Raw genomic sequence first — 19,843 nt, forward strand, 5'->3', positions numbered from 1 at the left:
TCGTCAACTCAGCTTCATCCTTGACCTTTTTCCTCTCTTTCTCCACCTGGAATGGTACTTGAGGAACACCAATCGTAAGATCCGTTTCTGTCGCCCTGACGTGATGCATTTTGTAGTCTATCTTATACCCAAAACGACACCTGAGCTAGACAGGGATACCGAGATCCTGAACGATAAAATTCTTATAGTCAAATCCATGCATGATAGTTTTCCAGATCGACTGTGGGAGATAGGCGCACGATAACCATGGTTGTGTCTATCGTATTGTTTATGAAAGGAAGAAACGAATATATACATTGACAGGACTATAGGCGACTATAAACAATCTCCAGGTCACCAAGATGGTAGCGTTTGGGCTGATCCAAATGCCACTGCACATAGCCCTTTAAAGACAATTCAATATCTTCCACCATCCTTTGATTGCCCGATAGGGTCTTTCGAATATTGCCCATAGTTTGAACAACGCTTGAGCAGGTCAACCGTAAAGCATCAGCGGGACTTATCCCTCGCACCTTTGATACATTAGAAATATAATTCAGCTGCTCATCGCCAATAACCGACTCCTTATAGAAGGACAGAATGTCGTTTATATAGTTGAGCGCGTCGCAGAAGTCGGGAATTACCAGGAGATACTGCTTGAGATAAACATCCTCCGGATATGTTTCTTCAGGAAAGACAAACTGCACAAGTGCCTCTGCATTCCCGGTCTTTTGGCGAAAGTAGGACGGGAAGTTTACCGCGCCAGCTGGGACTTCCAGCTTGCCGTCGTATCTCTGCTCAATGAGACATCCATTGAGAAAATGAATGACGCCACTTATAATCACGGAGTATGCACAGGGCCCGAAGAGCATTCTCAGACCGGGCAAAAAGTCCTGCAAAGACTGCAGAACTGGTGATGTCTGCCGTTGACCCGCGGTCAAGTTAAAGGCGAATCGCCGAATCTCGTCCTGAATATCGCCCGAAATATCTTCGATGAAAGTGTTGTAGATGGCAAAGATGCTCGCTGCGATCTTCACATCGTGTGGTACACGGGGCCAACATAGATTCAGACTGGTGACCATCGCTTTGGCCAGAGTGACGGCTTTCTCGTTCAGGTCAGGACTCCATGGTTGATCGCTGAAGTATTCTAATACTGGCTCTCGGATGGTAAAGTCATACTCGACTGAGGGCGTGGCCAAGTTCATGTCCTCTAGAAACACAGACAGAATCGCCGCATATTCAGTTTTGGACAGGAGAGTACTAATAATCATATTGAGATTCGTTGTGAAGTAGCGATTTGGAAAAAATTTGTGGCGGTAAGAACAATGGTTGGGCAGCCATTGTAAGTATTTGTATAGAGTAGATCGCGTACCTTTGAGAACTTCAGCTTGACAAGGATCGTTGGTGAAGTAAGCGCTAGATGGGATAATTCTTAGTGTGGCCGGCAGTTCGAAAGAAACCCTTCGAATAGCATTTGATCTTTGGATGTGACTGCGATTGTAGCGCCAGCCTTGCTGTCAAAAGATAACATCTCTTGCCAGTACTGGCTCTATCTTATTCTTGGTATTTGACTGAATTTTGGGACAGTCCCAAAAAAGAAAGAGACTCAGCTCTCTACAGGACGCACCACGATGGAAGGAGAAAATATTGCAAGTGGCGCGGTAATTGCGAGAAATACTGGCCATCATAGCGCTGGCCGTAAGGGCAGAGAATGTTCACTGAGTCGTTGTCCCATATACGGATTTGTTTTGGATTGTCTTCAGCAGCGCAAAGCATCACGCGAAAGACGAGCTGGCTGAGGGAGGATCGCGAAGCGATATGTTGGTGATATATTTTAGTGATGACATCTTAAAGAAATTGGGCAGTTAAGGCTATTTAAGCCTGTCCACTAAAAGGCATCTTCAAAATAATCTCACACAAATAGAAGATGATCTAGAATGTTGGGATGAAGAGATTGATGCTGTTGTTCTGCACACCCATCCCTGCCTGTGCTTTAGACACGCTAGTCCCAAGGAGGAAACCACACTGAAATTTCCGACAATCCAAAACTTCAACTTTTCTCTCTGCAACAAAATCATGGCAGTGTCTGACTTGATCACTGTGATCATCACCACATCGCCTACACCATCCAGTCCATCGACAGAATTAATATCGACTGTTCTGGAATCTTTCCGCCGGCACTGCCCAGATCTGGCCAAGACCCACGTCATCGTGGTCTTTGACAATTATGATCGGATCGCCGCTAAGGAGCGCTTAAAAGCTGGGTCGGTGACACAGGAAATAGCCGACAACTACAGTTCTTACAAGGAAAATGTCAAGTCACTTATTTTGAACGAGTATATCAAGAATGACGATCGAAGTGCACTGAAGAGCCTCGAAGGAAAGGCCGAGTTTGGCTCAGAGGGCAAAGAGAGCAACGCCGTCGATCTAGCCATCACCCAGACCGAGACAAAAAATGTCACCTTTATCGAGCCAGTCGCACGTTTGGGATTTGGACTTGCCGTCAGATCAGCGCTGAGGATCGTGGACACGCCTTACGTCTGGGTTCAGCAGCATGATTGGACTTTGGTAGCTGATCTGCCCCTCCAACCGATGCTGGAGGTCATGCGAGAGTCCGAATCAGACGAGGAGAGATCGATTAAGTATGTCTCCTTTACGTCGATCCGGATGCTGCAGTACGCGCAATCAGAACATGTCATCGCTTTTCCGGCACTGCGATCGTGCACGGCGTCGGCGCAGAAAGAGTTTACGCCACAGTCACAACCAGACGTCAAGATTCCTCTGACGCCGCTTTTCTTCTGGTTCGACAAGCCTCATATCGCATCTACAGCGCACTATCTCGCCTCTGTCTTTCCTAGTCGTTTATCTATGCGACGAGGCGATTTCATCGAAGACAAAATCGGCCAGCAAGCGAGAGACCAGATGAAAGAGGGTCTCTGGCACAAATGGGCCTGCTGGCTCTACTATCCAGAGGACGGCAAGAAACTCTTTCTTAGGCATCTTAAGGGCCGTACGTGGAAAGGTGGTGACGGGGAGTTGGCACATAAATATCGGCCTGGCACGAACTGGACAGGAAATAAACCTCCAAAACGTGGAGTAAAACGGCCCTCAAGTGATGATGGCCATTCACAAAAACGGGATAATCCAGCTGCTTCCTAACTACCCTGGATATAAGCCATTCAAAATTAAGTATTGGGACGAAGCTAGGAGTATGATGCAGTATTGTGCTAGCTGCAAATGGTGCATGAGATACATTCATTTTTGATATCATGGCCCCAGAAATGGTTTAAACTGCAAGATGGTTTCATCACTGCAGTGATAATTACTTTAATTGCAGTGCACAAGCATAAAATATATGTTCTGTAGGGTTGCACTATCTCCGTGTATTTGTACGTATGGTAATAATTGATATATAAATGCAGCTGCATACCCATATTCAATCTCCACGTGTACCAGAATGGCAATAACCATGACTCAAGACAAGATCCAGTGTAGGTTGTCATAGCATATATTTTCCCACAAGTGCACATATTCTTAAAAGGTGCAGCACTGCGTCTTCCGCCACCATAGATGTCACATTTATGTCTCAGATAAACTCGACCATTCCATCGCACTGGATATGGCTTTTCTTTCTCTCTATACCGATTTTGCTACATGTCGCAATCAGCCACTTCCAAAAGCCCCCACCGTTGCGAGTGACACCTGCTGGCCCTTTGGGTAAGTTGTTTATTTTTGTCTATTCAAATCAGGGCATAAGGACTACTTTGAACAAACCAGTTTCAAGAAGGCAAAAATGTTCTCGGTCTTGCGGGTGTTCTGGCCCTCTTTTTCGGGTAGGACTTTGATATCAATTTTACTACAGTGTGCTAAGTGGTTATAGATGTATATGTAGCGTCGTAGGATGGATTATCTCACACAAGGCGAAAAAGTTCGACAATATGGTCGACGAGAAGGGAAGACGTACGCAATTCCTCGATATCTTGAATCAATGGCTCATGACGTTCAGGAAACTCGAAAATTTCTAGGGTGCTGCTCCTGAGTTGAAGAGTAAGATCTACACCTCTTTCTTTTCAATATATACTGACAATTTGTAGGACCAACTGGTGACAAGCACTACATGGACTCTGTATCAGCTGGCTCTTCACCCTGAAATCGTCCGAAGACTGCGAGTAGAGACAATCTCAATGTTCTATTCCACCATTCTCAATCCCCATCGCAGATCGCCAGCTAATTGATTCTCTAGTTTTGGCTCTGACCCATCACCCACCCTGCAGGACCTCGATAAAATGAATCTTCTAAAGAATGTCATCTGTGAAACGATGCCCTTGAACCCTTCTGTTGGCTTTAACATCCGAGAGGCCCTCACCGACGCCACTTTACCAAGAGGAGGGAAAAGATGGTTAGGACGTTATTGCCCTTCAGAAAGGCGACGTTGTGTGTAAGATATCATCTCACCACGAGGATAGCCATTCACCTAACTGAACAGTCATGTCCCTGCTGGGCATGTACCGCAACCCAGACTCTATCGGCCCAGACACTGATAAATGGCGCCCTGATCGCTGGGTACCTGGACTCCGCCGAAGGGAGAGTTCATCTCCTTCAGCATCGGCCCATGTGTATGCTTGGGTCAGGCATTCGGCCAGTTCCAGATGGAGTATGTAATTGTGAGTATTCTGCAGAGGTTCGCCTCCATTTCCTATCATGGGCAGGAGCAACGGATCAGATTTCATGTTAATACCAAGCCGGCGTTTCCGACGTTCTGTCGGTTTCATCTGCCTTCGAAGTAGTCTGTCTTGCTTTAGATAACCCTAGATTAAGATGAATGGAATTGATATACACAGGTGAATGAGATTTGAAGTATATACAGGGTGTTTATATCGAAAGGAGAGAAAGCATGGAAATATATCGTTAAATCAGCAGTTAGTATAAACCCTCTTATAAACACGCACCGGTTTAGCACCGTATTCAACAAGAAGCTTACATATCTCGTGATGTCCCTTGTACTCTGCTATATCCAGAACCATCTGCCCAAAGTTATTAGTGGAGTTGATATCTGCGCCACTGTCCAGCAGAACACTAATAACAGCAGCATGGTCGCTTTGCGCTACACGATGAAGAAAATCGTCTTTATCACGTTGTCTGTCGAATATGACGCCTCTCTCGAGCAGAATCCTTACAGTTGATGCGTGCCCTGCTCGTGAAATTGGGCCTAGTGCGTTTAGACTACCGATGACTCCGCGGCTAATGTCCGCGCCATTATCAATGAGGAACTCGACCATTGCATCCTGTCCGTAATCTGCAGCTACTTCAAGGGGTGTATGCCCGGTCAAGCGAGGGTGATGTGTGCGCCGTGGTTTTTGAGGATCTTCGCAATTTTCTTTCGACCAAAAACAGCGCCTCTTGTCGGATGAGTCCACTGAACATCAACTTTTGGCTCGGTATAGCCCCTTTCTCGATGAGCAACAGAACAAGATCCTCATTTCCTCTGTCGATGGCCCAGGATAGAAGTGTCCCTGGATCACGCCAGCGTTTCCCGTCAAATATTGAATTCGGGTTTAGTCCTTTCTCCACCATCAATTTCACAGCCTCCTGGTGGTCCTCTTCGATTGCTACAAAGAGCTCCGAATAGAGGTTATCCAAGGAGCTCAGCCTGTCATCGTGTTCAAGTAGGATATTAAGAACGGAAAGACGTTTGTTCCTAATAGCCCAAGATACGCAAGTAAGACCCTTGCTATCGTGGGAATGCATGCCTGCGCCCTTCTCAAGAAGCAGCTCAACGACAGCCAGATGACCAGAGGCAGCAGCCGCAATCAGTGGAGTCTGGAAGTTGTTGTCTGTGAATTCCAAGATTGCTCCGCGGTTCAAGAGGGCTTCAACAATTGATGCCCATCCATTTCTAGCGGCCAGGAATAGTGGCGTCTCCTCCGAATCTGACCAAGGATCCACATCGATCATGCCTTTTTTGTGCAACAGGATATCAACTACTTCAGCATGCCCCTTGGCAGCGGCACAATGCAATGGCGTATACTTATTGGTACCAGTCTTATGGACATCGCAAATTCTCAGTAGTTCCAAGACAATCTTATCGTGTCCAAGGTGGCAAGCAAGATGAAGAGGCGGGAGACCCTCTTCCACAAGTGGAATATCACATATACTCCGTATATGACTTTCAAACCCCAAGGCCAAGTTCAGAAGCGGTCGATGGTTTTCCCGTATAGCCCATCCGAAAAGTCCATGCAAATGAGAAAGCTGCGAACGGCCACCGTTTGACCACGGGGAAAAGTTCCAGGTTTCGTTAAAGCTCAGTGCGAGTCGTTTGAACTTGTCCCAGGTTCCCTGGCCTTCTTCGATGTGCCTTGTCTGCACTGCCCAGTTACTCACTGCGTATTCAAGGAATCTGTATTGAGCTGACGACGGAGTAGATGAAGTCTTTATCCGTCGGAATGGCAACGTCATAGATTGGCCGCCCGTGGCTCGACCTGGAAAAAGCTTCTTGATAATCGTCGATCCAGGGAGTTTTGCAGGAAGTATGAACGGGCTTGGCACAACAGTGTGTACTTGATGATCCGCGAGTCTGTCAATTTGAAGGCTAAAGTCAGCAAAGGAGAGATACGCAACGCAGAACTCTCCACAGTTCATATCTCCTTGTTCCCTGGAAATTGGGAAACCAGGGATCGATGATGCTCTATTGTCATCAAGATACTGATTCATCGATGAGTGGACAAACCGTACACAACTGTCTGTGGAATCAAGAACCAGCAAGTTGACGCATGAGCCCATAACGAAGTCACCTCTAGGGATCCTACTGTGATCCCATCGTGTGTCGTGTACGTCAAAGGCAATCGCCTCTCGCAACTCATCAATATGAAGAGGCCTGGTGGCAAACCGAACCCAGCTAAGTGCCTTGACTACCCGGGGGTCCTGGGTGTTGATTCTTGTTATACAGCGACGGTACGTCTCTTCTAAATCTTCCGGTAGCGATTTGAGAGCATAGCGTATTTCAGCATCTGTAGCACAAGTCTGCCAGATAATCTCTATCTGTAAATACACCCAGAGGAACCTGATTTATTAGCCGGGGCGTATCAAAAAAAAAAAAAAAAAAATCGCTGGGGACTGTACATTCCAGAGGATTCGTTCAGCAGAACACGTTTCATCTCTTGTACAAGGTCTTCACTATCTGTGATTCTCTTCATCATCATCTTGTCCATAATGCTCGATTCGATATACACGCTGATATCTTGAATGGTGTTCTCTGAGGTGGAAACACGGCGGATACCGGGAACGAACATGGCGATGTCCATATTCCCGGGTAGGTGGTCTCTGCTCAGAAAGAGGATTTTTGATTCTGTTGTATAGCTCGTGAAAAGTGACTGTAAGTAGGTTAGGAGGCCCTTTGCATGTGCCTGGTCGAGAGAATCAAGGCCATCCAATATATAAACGACCTTGGGCGCTGCAGTGAACAGCGCTGTAAATATCGTTTGCAAATCGTCAATAGTAGGCCTTTGTCTTTTTCGTCCAAAGTGACGGTGGAGCATGTGTTTGATCTCCTGAGGCACAGGCAGTGATGCTCGCAGTAGGAATGTCGAAATTTGCTTGATGAGACTCGATAGTATAAGAGCTTCGCACTTCGACGTTTGTTGTTCGTCGCAATAAACGAACACGATCGGTATGTTTCGTTTCGAAAAGCGCATTCTCGCTTCCTCGACGACTGCAGTGCTATATATTTTCAATATTCAGGTACCCTCAAAAGGAAGGAAGCACCCAACTTACGCAATGATGGACTTTCCCGAGCCAACTACATGCATGTCAGGCAGGTACTCCGGTGTAATCGAGGATGATCTAGACTTACTTTTTCCAGAGCACCACAAAGAAGAATGCGTCTTCTCTGAAATCCATTCATGGAAGTCTGGGTGATCAAGGAACCACTGTGTCGTGCCCACCAGTTTCTTCCGTGAAAGTCTTTGGTGGATCCTTTCATGGTCGTAAGATGTAATACGTTCCAGTAGGTCTTCATCAATACGTCGGTCTGGATATCCATGTTACCTTAGTAGGTACGCAACATGATCTGAAATATTATGGAGATGTATTCATACCGATTTGTACAGCCCATTTTCCACTATCGCGTACTGTTTGAGGGTGTGGCGTGCGGTCGAGATACACTGCGATTATTCAGTATTTATCGGCCAGTATTTGACAATGATCAACTGACATTTTCGAGGATTTTCGACGTGGCTTGTGTGCACCACCCCCAGGAGCTCCTTTGCATAGGCAGCGGCCGTTAAGGATGCATAGCCCTGCCATTGTTTATTTTTCCGTGCGTCTGCATAGTCGCAGATGCCTCTGACCACCAGGCACGGAAAGTCGTTCATCAACCCCGCTGCCTCCATTTCGAAACAGAGAATGCCATGCTTCCTTGACAGTACATCTCGAACTTTGCTATCCTTGATGACTTTATTTCCAGAGGCAATCAGCCCGTAGTGGATCTTACAAGCCGTGGTTGGCCTCGTGTCATCCACGTGACCGTCGCCACTTGTTTCGTCGACAGATTCACAATTGCCTGGGTAATGGAAGGTTCTTCGCATGATCGCATTAGTGGTAAGCTTTTCAGCCACGATTTAGGAGACTTGGCTGGGCCTGAGCATATGCGCTGCCTGTAGTCTGGATATAGCGGTCAAGAGAACAGTGGGTGGCTTGTTCAGCACTCCCACCCTTTCCCAACGTCCTTCATGTACTTTCCCAAAGTCATATTGAACGACTCCTCCATACTCCCTGGTCGGTTTACTAACGACGACGTCGCCTAGTTTGACATCTTCCGCTGTTCCTGGCACTCCGCCCCCGATACCAACCATCAGCCCAAATTGAATGGCAGTGAAGGTGAAGCGAATCTGGGTCGCCAATGTTGCCGCTGAAGTAATCCCGTAAACACCATATGGAAGACACGCAATTACTACATTGTGTACATGGATGCGACCGAGGATATACGTGTTCGCGTCATTGTCTGTGGTGGGGAGATCAGTGTGTCGCTCATCCAACATCGCTTCGGCAGCTGCCATTTCCACGGGCAGCGCACAGATCCATGCCACTGTATAGTCTTCATGGTGTAGTCGTCTCGCAGCCATCCTGTATGGTACGTTGGAACATCGTCAGGAGCTGTGCCAGTTTGTGTGGTGAGGAGATGAAATTGACAATTCAGCCTCGCCAAGATATCGTGCATTAGTGTCGCTATCTAATAGGTTGATATTTATATATTGGACTGATAATCCTTAAGCAAAGACCATTAAAATACCTCGAGATGATCACCTTTAGATACTAACAAGCCAATATTCCACGACAAATGCTGACCAACCTTTGAAACTCATGACTAGAAAATCCATGACCGCCAGTAGGTAGCAGGATACCCTTCGCTAAAGTAGCAGCCAACGACTAGACATAGAGATAGAAGGTCAAAAAATAAAATAAAATAAAATAAAATAAAATAAAATAAAATAAAATAAGCATGGTGAGGCCTCGACAATACAGACGTCAATATTAGAAACACTGGCTGTATATCGCGAATCATTGATTGTGACATCGACAACCCCTTCTTGGGGGATGAGCCCAAGTCTGCATTGAAAGAGTAAAAGTTCTCTTGATATAACGCGGTATACGGAATATCAAGATGTTCCAAGTGATGAAGGATACATCTATCACATTGTACAGCCGGAAACTTTTCATGCTCCCACATTCCAGTCCTTAGGTTAAGGCTCTTCCCGACCGGAAGCCTATATAAACTTTGTGCAAAATTGAGTTATGCCTGTTGCGCTTAGAGGTATATTGTGTGTATTACGAACACATACCGTTGGACTGTGGAGGGATATCAGCAAACTAACAGCGGTCTACAATAAGGGCGGATACAGGCCCGTACTTGAAAGACAAGAAGGGCCTCATGAACAGACATATTCACCCAAGACACTCTTATATACATAGTAATCAAGGCTTTGCATGTAGGACAGGGAAGATCTACAGTGGGAAATGCCACTCACAGTAACCCGAGATGGCTGGGGAAATGGCATGTCATTAAGCTTCGCATGGGGTACGTAACGTGGACATCCTGAAACCGATAATGATTGACATCCTGACCAGTCGCAACCTGATAGCATAGAAGGGCCTAATGGAACCAGCTATCAGTGAGATATGCCGTAAAACTGCAGAAAAGTCGTGACGATGATGTGCAGAGTCCTGTCCAACATGGCTACCACACCATTGGAACGGAAGAGAGATTCTGCATTGCTCCTGGTTACATCTGATCAGGCCAACGAATGATTTCCTTGATTCAGACCCAATGTAACGTGGATCTTGCCTATTTGGGTGGCAGTTATCCCGGGATGCAAGGGCGGAGAGCCTGGCGTAGCACGAGATATGGGGTGCATTCCTGATATGCATAAACTTTGCTAAATGCCTCAAAGCAACAGTTATCCTGAGAGCAGTCACAACATCAAACTATCTTCTATCTGCTCCAGCAAATTCAGGGTACGTTGGTTTGGAGATGGTCCGACTCCAAGTTCGAAGAGTAGGTCACTCTGTATCTCAAATAACGTGGTTCCAACCACGACTGGCAGCTGCCTCGTAGTATTATCTTTCACCCATAAAATTATAGACTAGACGTCGTCTTGATAAGCAGATGTCGACTTCTGCCATGCAAATGTCGACAGCTAACGGTCTCCAAGGGGTGTGTTCTATGGGTTCGTGCGCACTCCTCCCCACTCACCCACCAATACCACCTCACACCCAGACCATGCTCTCTCCATCATTGGATAGGTTTCGACTGGAATAGACTCTATAGATAATTACCGGAAGCAGTGCCTCGAATGCGGTGGGCCGCATCCTGATCCTACTCTGTACCTGCTATACCCGGCGTTTCCACTGTTGGCTAGGAACCGACCTGGCCTCCGCTGTCCTATAAAGTCCCCATAGTAGAGTAAGACATGTAGATGTCTCGATTTAGTTGTCTCAGATTCAAGAGTGAGACAGCCGAGACCTGGAGTCATGGGATCGTTTACAAACAAAGAAGTCGAGATCGACAATGTCATTTCTGGGCTGTCTCAGATAAGAGATGACCTGGTGGATGGGTGCGACATTACCCCAGAGCAGCGGAAACAGCTGATAGAGGTCTGTGACGATGTATCCTCACGATCGAAGCCCAGGAAGTTGGAGTTTCAGGTAAGTCTCTAGATGTCTCGATCGGTGGTATTCAAGAAAATAATACTTGCGTGCCAGTTGATCGAAACTACGGCCGTGCGAATCGCTATCGACTTGAAGATATTCGAGCTTGCTTGTAGCGGCAGCAAGAAGGAGTTCACCCTGAATGAGTTTGCTTCGAATGGCAATGCTGATCCTGTTCTCGTTGGTAAGGACATCCTTAATATCACCAAACGTTGCTGATGATATAGAACGGATCATGCGATCTCTGGTCGTGACTGGTCTCTTCAGCGCTACATCCCGAAATACATACAAAGCAAACGACAGTGTCAGAAATCTAGGACCCGACGGATCCATGAAAGACATGGTTATCTTTGTTCAGTATGTCTCACATCGATGTCCACTTCAACCATACGCTAACAGCATCTTCCCACAGCGACGCAACGGCCTTTGTGAGCCTCAAGCTGCCTGAATTCCTAGCAAAAACAAATTACCAGAACCCGAATGACGCCGACTACTGTCCCTTTCAGTTTGCATTCAACACTCCAGACCGTTTCTACACGTGGCTCCAGAAACGTCCTACCCTATACTCCGCTTTCTGTGGGATGATGAAGTGCACCGAGGATCAGGGCATCCGATGGCCGGATATGTTTCCCGCCGAGGAGCGTTTCACATCTTTCCGGGGACCAAGTGCTAAAGAGACCCTGCGGCTTGTGGATATTGCTGGAGGGACGGGCCATAATCTGCAGTATCTCCTCGATAAGATCCCCGATCTGCGGATAGAGCCCACTTTACAGGATCTTCCCGAAGTGTTGCAGAATAAGCCCGCCGACCTACATCCCACGATTCACGTTATGCCGCACAACTTCTTTGAGCCGCAGCCTGTCAAAGGAGCTCATGTTTATGTTCTGAGACGCATACTGCACAACTGGCCAGACAAAGAGTGTCGAAAAATTCTAGGCCATGTCAGAGATGCTATGGACAGTCATTCCATCCTACTTATTGGAGATAAGGTCTTCCCTGATGGCGCAGCGGAGATAAACCCGGCGGATGTGACAATGGACATGGTCATGATGATGCTGTTTGGGTCGATCGAGCGGACGGAGAGTCAGTCCAGGGAATTGCTGGCATCGGCTGGACTAGATCTAGTCAGGATCTGGAGAGTAAGGGGTGAGGCGAGAGATGAGGAGGGCGTGTTGGAGGTGGTCAAACGAGGATGATACGTATGAGACTGTCAAACCAATTGTTCTTTGTGGCTGGAGTTATAGATTGGCATACATTGTATATATATTCGTATGACATGATAATTATGATATATATCGCATCTTGCTGGATTTAGATCAAGGCAGTTTGTGTATAGCCACGTTAAGAACTTTGTACATATTTCTGGGTTTCCTAATACACGGAACAGGGCCATGAAGCTGTACATAGTAAATGATCATCTACGCCTATTAGAGGAAATGCTATGAAGTTAATGACCAGAGAGTTTTGTATATTCTGCGATATGTCTCTGAATAATCAGTAAAAGAAGACAGACATATGGTAAAGTCAGGTAGTCTAGATTGTAACCCAAAGGCTGCTAGCAAGGTACCACGGTGCCATGACCCTATTCCGGCAAGCAGACCTGGAGGGTCTGAACAGGTTTTCCTGTCAAAATTTGCCCATGAAGTCATCGAAGTCCTGGGTGTTCGTTGTATGGATTCGGCCAACTGACCAGGGTTGACTGCTGTGGTTCACAGGACTATTGCATCAACCATGATGTTTGCTAGGAAGCGATGAACACTACGCATTAAAATTCTGTATTATTATGAATGTACGACGGAGAAAGTAACGTCCAACCCTGGTTAATCTACATCTCCACCCTGAGTCCCTTGGCTCTCTCTGCTGCAGTCTGACCCGCAATTCTCCCAAAGACTGCCCCTTTAGTCAGCCCAGACCCTCCAGGATAGTTGAATGCAAAGAAACCTCCGGCTATCTCTCCAACGGCCCACAGACCGGGCATAATCAGCCCTTCCTCGTTCAACACGTGAGCAGCATCGTCCGTTTTCAAACCCCCGTAAGTAAAGGTAATGCCGCACGTCACTCCGTACGCTACAAACGGGCCCTGGTCGAGTGGGAGGGCCCAGTTGCTTTTGGGAATGGAAAGTGCTGTTCCTGTTGACACGCTGTCGAGAGCGAAAGCATTGAACTTTTCGACTGCATCGGTGGGCACGGCGGCGTTATACTCGTTGACTGTGGCACAGAACGCGTTTACGTCAACGCCGATCTTTTCCGCAAGTTCTTCAAGACTGTCAGCTTGAACTGGGGATGCAACCGCATATCGCGGCTCAAGGAGATGAAGAGTCTTCTGGTCGAAAACCTGGAAGGCAGTAGCCTGAGGCTGTCGCACAATCGCCGCTCCGGTCTTTGCGTACGTCAGGCTAAAGTGGTTTTCGCCCTCATCCATGAACCGACGTCCTTCGGCATTGACCATAATCGAGTATGGAAAGCTGTATCGGCTCATCGTGTCTGTATCGTTTGGGCTCAACACTTTGGGTGCATTCAGGTCATGAGGAGTGGCATGGCAGCCCCCGAAATGTCCGGCTGCTCCTGCACCAGCTGCCACTGCTTTTTCCATCATGGTGCCAGTGTTGAAGCGACTGCCACGCAGAGCAACAAGATCCCATCCTTCACCGAGATACTGTCTGCGAAGCCGTGCGGAGGCCTCGAAACCACCACAGCCTAGAATGACTTGACCATAGTAACTGGCAGTAACTTCTCTGTGTCTGACAGTGACACCTTTGACAGTATCTCCATCGGCAATCAGATCCGCCACAGGCGCACCATGGGAGACATAGATGTTCGTCTTCTCGACAGCCTCCCACAACGCCTCCATCAAGCCAGTTCCCTCCCCAATGGCCATAATTGTATCCCACGGCGGCATATCCACCACACCCTGCGCCTTGATGATCTTCTCACGATCAAAGAACTTGCCCAACGGCAGCTGCCATTTCACGCCCAGCTCTTCTTTCATCCAGGTCACAGTCTCAAAGGCATGATTGAGCATGACTGCGACCTGTGCGTGGTCACATTGCCCTTTGCTCGTCCGGTTAATATCGCTTCCGTAGGTTTCAGGGGTGTATGGCTTCATGCGACAGTACTTCACATCGTCCAATGCTTTCCCATCGAGCAGTGGTTCCACAGAGGATAGTCCATTGTGTGGAATGCGGAAGATTCCTGAAGAGAAGCGACTATTTCCTCCTCGTTCCTCCCTTGTTGCTGCTTCAAAAATGGCGACTCGTGCACCGGCACGGTGGGCTGAGAGTGCAGAAACTAGACTGGCGTTGCCACCGCCGACGACAATCACGTCGAAGGTTGTTGGGTCTTTGATTGTCATTTTGATGATCGTTTCGTGGGAGGATATTCAATTGCTAATGGAAGTTGGAAACAGTGAAGGTTGAGATCTCCTCAAGAATATTTCTATACTCCCGTACTAGAAGATCGTATCTACAGCCAAGTCAGGAGAGATATGGTAGTCCCCACTCCCACTGGCTCAGTGCGGATGTTGCACTAGCCTCTAGTCAAGCCTTTGGCTACTATTTTTCTTCCCAGCCAGCCAGCTGATCGAGGAAGGCTCTCACAGGCTATGCTAGGTTAGGCCACACCAAACCCCCGAAGAGCCTGAAAACGTTCAATAAACTGGGTGTTACATATTCCTTCGTATATTATTGGTCTAGATGTACCATAGAGTCACAAAGCAAGTATCATGGATAAACTAAGTTTACGTCAAGGTTCATGACATTAGGAGCAAAAGTCTATGTACATGACAGTGAAATTAGGTTAAGTATAAATTCACACTAACGTAACCTAATTCTATGACACTGACAGTACCCAATATTGACGTTGCAGAAAGCCATTAGGTTCCAGTAATTATAGGGCTATCGTGGTTGAAACGTTGCTGTAGGGCTGTAAACTGAACTTCACTGTATCAGGTTTTTAAGAATCAATTACGCATTAAATTATTCACTGAAACGCTCCAGTTACATCTATTACGTATCCATAATTATGCCTTGGTAGCGCCATCCAGCTCTTTTACGATAACTTTCAAACCCAAAGGAATGGTAATTATCGGCTATATATGAAGTCAGCAATAGTTCGAATACAGACAGGAAATACACTCACCCCACTGATCTTCAGCTGGTAATTCGGATCCACAGTCCACTTGGTCTGTCTGACCATCTCAAACAACGCGAGTTTAGTTTCCGTCAAGGCCAACGCCTGCCCGAGACATTTTCTCGCATGCATGCCGAAGGGAATGTAGTTACCCTTCACATTCTGCCGTCTTACGTTTGCTTGGATATCTTTAACCTCGATGCCCCATCGCTCAGGCCTAAACTCGATTGCATCAGAGCCCCAGATGTGTGGGTTGGTATGCAGCCCGTAAGAATTCCAACCTATCAGAGTCCCAGGATGAACGGGGATCTTGCCCCCAAGGAACGCCGTGTGGGCCGGGGTGTGGTTGATCATCTCAGCGATGGGTGGATAGAGACGTAGTACCTCGTAGATGATGGACGTCAGATAGGGCAGGTTATTCAAGGCGTCAGGGTTCGTGGCAAGACTAGGGGACGCAAGGACCTCAGCACGCAGACGCTCTTGCATCCTCGTGTTCCGGCCCAGCTCGTACATTGCCGAAGTGAGCAGGAACTCGACGTTGTCATGGCCCACCGTGAAGGTGATGCGGAGGTTGGCGCAATACTGCTCATAGCTAATCCGGCCACTATCCAGGGCCTCCCTCAGAGAGTGCGAAACTACATTTGATTGCTTTTCGCTGTTTCGGGTGGTGGTGTGGTCGACGATGCTGTCGAGTATGTCGGTGTACTCTTGGATCTTGCTAAATGCTCTTCTGCGGGAAGGCAAGAAACGACCCAGTTTTTCCAGGTCTGGAAAATACAAGTACCACCGGTTAAAGAGAGCCATGATGATCTCAAACAAGACTGGCTCGTATGGAACCCGCGGCTCATCCAGGGCCTGTTGCAGGGATGGTGGTTAGTCATATATAGAAAACGTCATCCATGGTTACATACCTGCAGGTCGAAATCAAAGAAGCACAGCGAGGCGACATCCTGACCGAATCGTCCCATCCACGGCATGGCCTGGATTCCATGTTCTGGTCCAGTCACTTCCTGAGCCTGAATCATCCGTTGAGCCAGCCTCTTTGCTTTCTCATGAATTGGCTCCAGTTCAAACCGCTTCTGGATACCGGGCTTCATGATGGACGTGAATACTCCCCAGCTGTGATTGCTTGTGTTGATAATGTTGTCGCCTGAAAAGATACCAAGAACGCCACCAGGAGCCCGGCGGTTGATGCCAATCTTGGGGTATGTGTCGCCGTCACGGAGCAGATCGGTGAGATATTCTGGGTGCGCGACAAGCACACACCACTTGCCAGTAAACCACATCGCAACCGCTCCGTGTTTCTCCATTGGCTCTCGAACCCAGCGATTATAAACCTCCATATGCCCCATATTCCACCAGATTGCGCAGATATAGGCATAGATGGGAATCTGAGGGATGTCGCGGGGGATCGTGCTGGGGACGCGCAAATACCACCACAGCAGGGCGGCTGTGGCGATAGCCATCCAGCCACTAAGGGGCAGAAAGTCCATAATGGTTGCCTTGATTGGATCTAGTTGGCACTGTTAGTGAGCAAGTTGATATAATGATGAAAGGAAAATGGCAACTGACCAGTGGCTGTAAATTACGATTGGACTCCTTTCACACGCAATAGCCTGGAAGAGATATAGCACGACTAAAGAAGAAGAGAAAATAAGTGTTCCTTAGAAAAAGGGAGGATGGGTATCTTTCGAGAGCTATTCTAGTCATGTCATCATAGCTCCTGTGTAGTCTGAACGGTAATGACTCTACCACGTACGGAACCATAGCCAAAGCAGGGTCAACATGTCACCACATCAACGACCATTAGCATATACTCTCGAGGGTGGATATATGCACAGTATGGTTCTTTGAAATGTCTGCGAACTTTAATCTCCGATATGCTTTGTAGACCGTTAGACCTTTAGACCTTTAGACTGTCAGACCCAGCATCTAGGTCTTGATACAGGGTTGATAAACGTCAGTAAGCACGCTATACCAAGGAATCCATACATAGTCAAGGCTCCACCGAGATGATCCCAATAGCATGCTACATGCGTCATTACTTTAGACCAGTCTATACGTCACTGCTGTATCGAACAGGATAAGATACCTACTCTGACATGGCAGCAGTCCCTCTGGGGATATCCGGTGTCAAGGCCATTATATTTCAACATTTTTCTTGCGATCAGATCTTCGCATGTCTGTCCAATACTTTCTTCGTATTGTGCCTACAGAGTCTGCCCCTGAGCTAACGAATGGTGACTACTAGTAACTATATTGGTACATCCTCTACACAATTTTCGAAATGCATCTAGATGGCGTGGCTCCTGAGCAGCGGGATGTGATCCGTAAGGTCGCTCCAGCTGTCTCTGATGAGCCGTCCTTTGCTCCTTTTGAGATAGGTGACATGAAGGAGAAGGTAGACGATATCAATGTCTCTGTCGGTAGGTTTGCCTCAAATATATAAACGTTGATTGCTAACTTCATCAGAGGAACTGGACAAGTCTCTTCCCTTCATGGTAATGGCCATGAACATCATGAAGGTCCTTCAAAGCTATAGTGTCGACTGCAAGGGCACAGGCACAGTCTGGGAAGACGTGAAGGCATCTCTGCCGACAATAATGGCATTCATCGAAAAGCAAGAGCCGATTCTGATGGTTCTTCCTGCCTTCCCTTTCAAGTCTCCTAACTCTCAGGATAAGGCACTTGGTATTCTCCCAGATCTTGGGGAGGAAATAGCTCTGAATCACCTCAATGGCCTTTGCCAGAATATTGCCCGTGTTTATGAGCCCGGTGCACAGGTGCATATCACCTCGGATGGCTTAGTTTACAATGGTATGCTATCCTTGCTTATACTTATGTCTCAGTTTAACTAGTTTTAGATATCCTCGGTGTTCCCGACGAGGTCGTTTGGGATTATGGCGAAGCACTGCGCCAAATCGCCGTCGACCAGGGCCTCCATCATCTCCGTTTCATCAGACTCGCCCATTTACTCGAACACGACACATTCCCACATAATGATCCTGTATCCGCAAAGGCTTTCTATATGGCACACGCGCCATGCTTTCGCAGAGAACTCATGCAGCGCTTTGGCGACCCTACCTTCTGTCCCCGTACTGCCATCAAGGCCGACATGGATGTGTGCTTGACGTACCGCGGATACATCAAATTCCTAACCAAGGATCTGGCGCATAAGATCGTCTCCAAAAGTAAGCGATCCAAGGATGAACAGATTACCCAGATCGCACGAAGCATGATTGTCCGTGGCCAGGTGTTTGCAGCAGCCATTCGGGCTCAGCGGGGAAATTACGTCCGTCTTTCCATCCATCAGTCGACGAACAGCCGCAAGCTGTCTATTCCGTTGATTCCGCAGGGCCAAGGGACTATTGGTCATACGCCGTGGCATTCGTGTATTGCGGTTGGTGTGGATGGTTCCTATCGTGCTACGCATGTCGACCAAGTGCGAGCTACGCACGATCTGGTCTATAAGAATGGCCGCCCGTACTGTTATCGAGAACGTTCTGAGGTGTTTGACTGGAGTGGGGATGGGCTGCAGGTTGAGTTCGAGCATCTTTATCCGTGTGGACTCATCATTCGCCCTGTTGGAGGCGAGAAACCATCGATTCTAACCATCCCGATGCGCAAGGTCCGGCAGCTATCCTCCAACATGTCGCCTGTTATCTGTCGAGGCTTCACAGATACAGATAACGAAAAGCTATTCATCGACAAAGCCGCAGACCTAGGAGAGGTGGCCGCCTGGAGCCAAGACATCATCGTCAAGGTGAAAGACAGCAAGCGGCAGGACAAGAAGAACAACAACGTCAAATCCAACGAAGCCATGCCAATGCACTACGACGGCATGTTCCGGTTCGACGAAAGGACCGATCCCATCACAGGCGAGAAATCGCGTGTCCAGAATACCCCACGCTATCAATTCTTCACCTGTCAGGCAGCGGCTGCTAAAGATGACTGCCACACATTGTTCGCGAGCTCCCGGCTCTTCTTCCGCTATCTGCCTCTCCCATGGTCGACTGAGCGTCTGCAAAAGGCGACCTGGAGTATGGAAAATGATGGCTTCTGGGATGCTAAAGTATACAATCTTCCGTTGGTCATCACGCATCCAGAGTCTGGTCTTCCATGCCTGCGCTGGCACCAACCCTGGGATGCAAGCAAGACGAAATTCAGCACGTGCGAGGTGAAGATCGACAATGATGATGCCAGTCTTATCTCGCAGATCGACGATCTCACTTATGATTACCGTGTTTGTCGGCGCTTTTCGTGGGAGGTTGGCGATGTGCTGGTCAATGATAACCTGTCTATGCTTCATACGCGGACTGGATATTCGAGTGATTGTGATCGCGAGCTTTGGCGTATTCACTGTGATTGAATACTTTGGCTCCATGGAGATGTCTAAGTTTATAGGGGCAGTAACATTATTTAATAATTAACAATAACAAGTAATGGCAGCGATGGAAGTCATATGGAACGCCTAATTGCCTCACCAACGCGCATATACTTCTATCAACAACCTGTCATTACTCTACTTAGTACA

General features: G+C 47.7%; 8 protein-coding genes across 8 annotated transcripts; 4 read left to right on the forward strand and 4 right to left on the reverse strand.

Annotated features, from left to right (window-relative positions):
* Positions 1-228: 228 nt before the first annotated feature.
* On the reverse strand, positions 229-1,520 carry ASPWEDRAFT_44891 (uncharacterized protein). The gene has a single exon (XM_040836384.1). It carries the CDS (start codon positions 1,248-1,250, stop codon positions 306-308), a length of 945 nt encoding a protein of 314 aa, XP_040684614.1. The 5' UTR covers positions 1,251-1,520; the 3' UTR covers positions 229-305.
* Positions 1,521-2,067: 547 nt separating this feature from the next.
* Positions 2,068-3,027, forward strand: ASPWEDRAFT_98847 (uncharacterized protein; the record flags this gene model as incomplete). The annotated part of the gene is made up of 1 exon (XM_040839630.1): positions 2,068-3,027. A coding segment is annotated over one exon (960 nt), but the record flags the coding sequence as incomplete, so codon positions are not given.
* Positions 3,028-3,917: 890 nt separating this feature from the next.
* Positions 3,918-4,641, forward strand: ASPWEDRAFT_176045 (uncharacterized protein; the record flags this gene model as incomplete). Its single annotated transcript, XM_040831450.1, has 5 exons — positions 3,918-3,939; positions 3,986-4,005; positions 4,074-4,165; positions 4,223-4,413; positions 4,466-4,641. The coding sequence occupies 5 exons, from the start codon at positions 3,918-3,920 to the stop codon at positions 4,639-4,641; spliced, it is 501 nt and encodes a 166-aa protein (XP_040684616.1).
* A 251-nt stretch (positions 4,642-4,892) lies between these two features.
* Positions 4,893-9,098, reverse strand: ASPWEDRAFT_62290 (uncharacterized protein; the record flags this gene model as incomplete). The annotated part of the gene is made up of 9 exons (XM_040838635.1): positions 4,893-5,264; positions 5,449-5,579; positions 5,670-7,039; positions 7,099-7,695; positions 7,750-7,774; positions 7,829-8,005; positions 8,073-8,138; positions 8,189-8,579; positions 8,712-9,098. The coding sequence occupies 9 exons, from the start codon at positions 9,096-9,098 to the stop codon at positions 4,893-4,895; spliced, it is 3,516 nt and encodes a 1,171-aa protein (XP_040684617.1).
* A 1,888-nt stretch (positions 9,099-10,986) lies between these two features.
* ASPWEDRAFT_162529 (uncharacterized protein) lies at positions 10,987-12,419 on the forward strand. Its single transcript, XM_040829831.1, has 4 exons — positions 10,987-11,178; positions 11,236-11,365; positions 11,409-11,538; positions 11,594-12,419. The coding sequence occupies exons 1-4, from the start codon at positions 11,005-11,007 to the stop codon at positions 12,375-12,377; spliced, it is 1,218 nt and encodes a 405-aa protein (XP_040684618.1). The 5' UTR covers positions 10,987-11,004; the 3' UTR covers positions 12,378-12,419.
* A 570-nt stretch (positions 12,420-12,989) lies between these two features.
* Positions 12,990-14,533, reverse strand: ASPWEDRAFT_71971 (uncharacterized protein; the record flags this gene model as incomplete). Its single annotated transcript, XM_040839219.1, has 1 exon — positions 12,990-14,533. One exon carries the CDS (start codon positions 14,531-14,533, stop codon positions 13,007-13,009), a length of 1,527 nt encoding a protein of 508 aa, XP_040684619.1. The 3' UTR covers positions 12,990-13,006.
* Positions 14,534-15,127: 594 nt separating this feature from the next.
* On the reverse strand, positions 15,128-16,934 carry ASPWEDRAFT_62293 (cytochrome P450). The gene is made up of 4 exons (XM_040838636.1): positions 16,882-16,934; positions 16,221-16,822; positions 15,319-16,164; positions 15,128-15,268 (listed from the first exon to the last, which is right to left on the reverse strand). Exons 2-4 carry the CDS (start codon positions 16,800-16,802, stop codon positions 15,200-15,202), a joined length of 1,497 nt encoding a protein of 498 aa, XP_040684620.1. The 5' UTR covers positions 16,803-16,822; positions 16,882-16,934; the 3' UTR covers positions 15,128-15,199.
* A 591-nt stretch (positions 16,935-17,525) lies between these two features.
* On the forward strand, positions 17,526-19,830 carry ASPWEDRAFT_62294 (isocyanide synthase family protein). Its single transcript, XM_040838637.1, has 3 exons — positions 17,526-17,735; positions 17,782-18,126; positions 18,174-19,830. Exons 1-3 carry the CDS (start codon positions 17,597-17,599, stop codon positions 19,676-19,678), a joined length of 1,989 nt encoding a protein of 662 aa, XP_040684621.1. The 5' UTR covers positions 17,526-17,596; the 3' UTR covers positions 19,679-19,830.
* Positions 19,831-19,843: the final 13 nt, after the last annotated feature.

The sequence above is a fragment of the Aspergillus wentii genome, assembly GCF_001890725.1.
Source record: "Aspergillus wentii DTO 134E9 unplaced genomic scaffold ASPWEscaffold_8, whole genome shotgun sequence".
Taxonomy (NCBI): Eukaryota; Fungi; Ascomycota; class Eurotiomycetes; order Eurotiales; family Aspergillaceae; genus Aspergillus; species Aspergillus wentii.

What these genes read in the sequence shown, in the direction of transcription:
- ASPWEDRAFT_44891 (XM_040836384.1), bottom strand. Translation starts at nt 1,250, where the DNA reads ATGATTATTAGTACTCTCCTGTCCAAAACTGAATATGCGGCGATTCTG.
- ASPWEDRAFT_162529 (XM_040829831.1), top strand. Translation starts at nt 11,005, where the DNA reads ATGGGATCGTTTACAAACAAAGAAGTCGAGATCGACAATGTCATTTCT. An exon ending in CCAGGAAGTTGGAGTTTCAG is followed by an intron (nt 11,179 to 11,235) that starts GTAAGTCTCTAG and finishes CTTGCGTGCCAG; the next exon opens with TTGATCGAAACTACGGCCGT. An exon ending in TGCTGATCCTGTTCTCGTTG is followed by an intron (nt 11,366 to 11,408) that starts GTAAGGACATCC and finishes CTGATGATATAG; the next exon opens with AACGGATCATGCGATCTCTG.
- ASPWEDRAFT_62293 (XM_040838636.1), bottom strand. Translation starts at nt 16,802, where the DNA reads ATGGACTTTCTGCCCCTTAGTGGCTGGATGGCTATCGCCACAGCCGCC. An exon ending in TCTTTGATTTCGACCTGCAG is followed by an intron (nt 16,165 to 16,220) that starts GTATGTAACCAT and finishes TCCCTGCAACAG; the next exon opens with GCCCTGGATGAGCCGCGGGT. An exon ending in ACCAGCTGAAGATCAGTGGG is followed by an intron (nt 15,269 to 15,318) that starts GTGAGTGTATTT and finishes CTTCATATATAG; the next exon opens with CCGATAATTACCATTCCTTT.
- ASPWEDRAFT_62294 (XM_040838637.1), top strand. Translation starts at nt 17,597, where the DNA reads ATGCATCTAGATGGCGTGGCTCCTGAGCAGCGGGATGTGATCCGTAAG. An exon ending in CGATATCAATGTCTCTGTCG is followed by an intron (nt 17,736 to 17,781) that starts GTAGGTTTGCCT and finishes TAACTTCATCAG; the next exon opens with AGGAACTGGACAAGTCTCTT. An exon ending in GGATGGCTTAGTTTACAATG is followed by an intron (nt 18,127 to 18,173) that starts GTATGCTATCCT and finishes AACTAGTTTTAG; the next exon opens with ATATCCTCGGTGTTCCCGAC.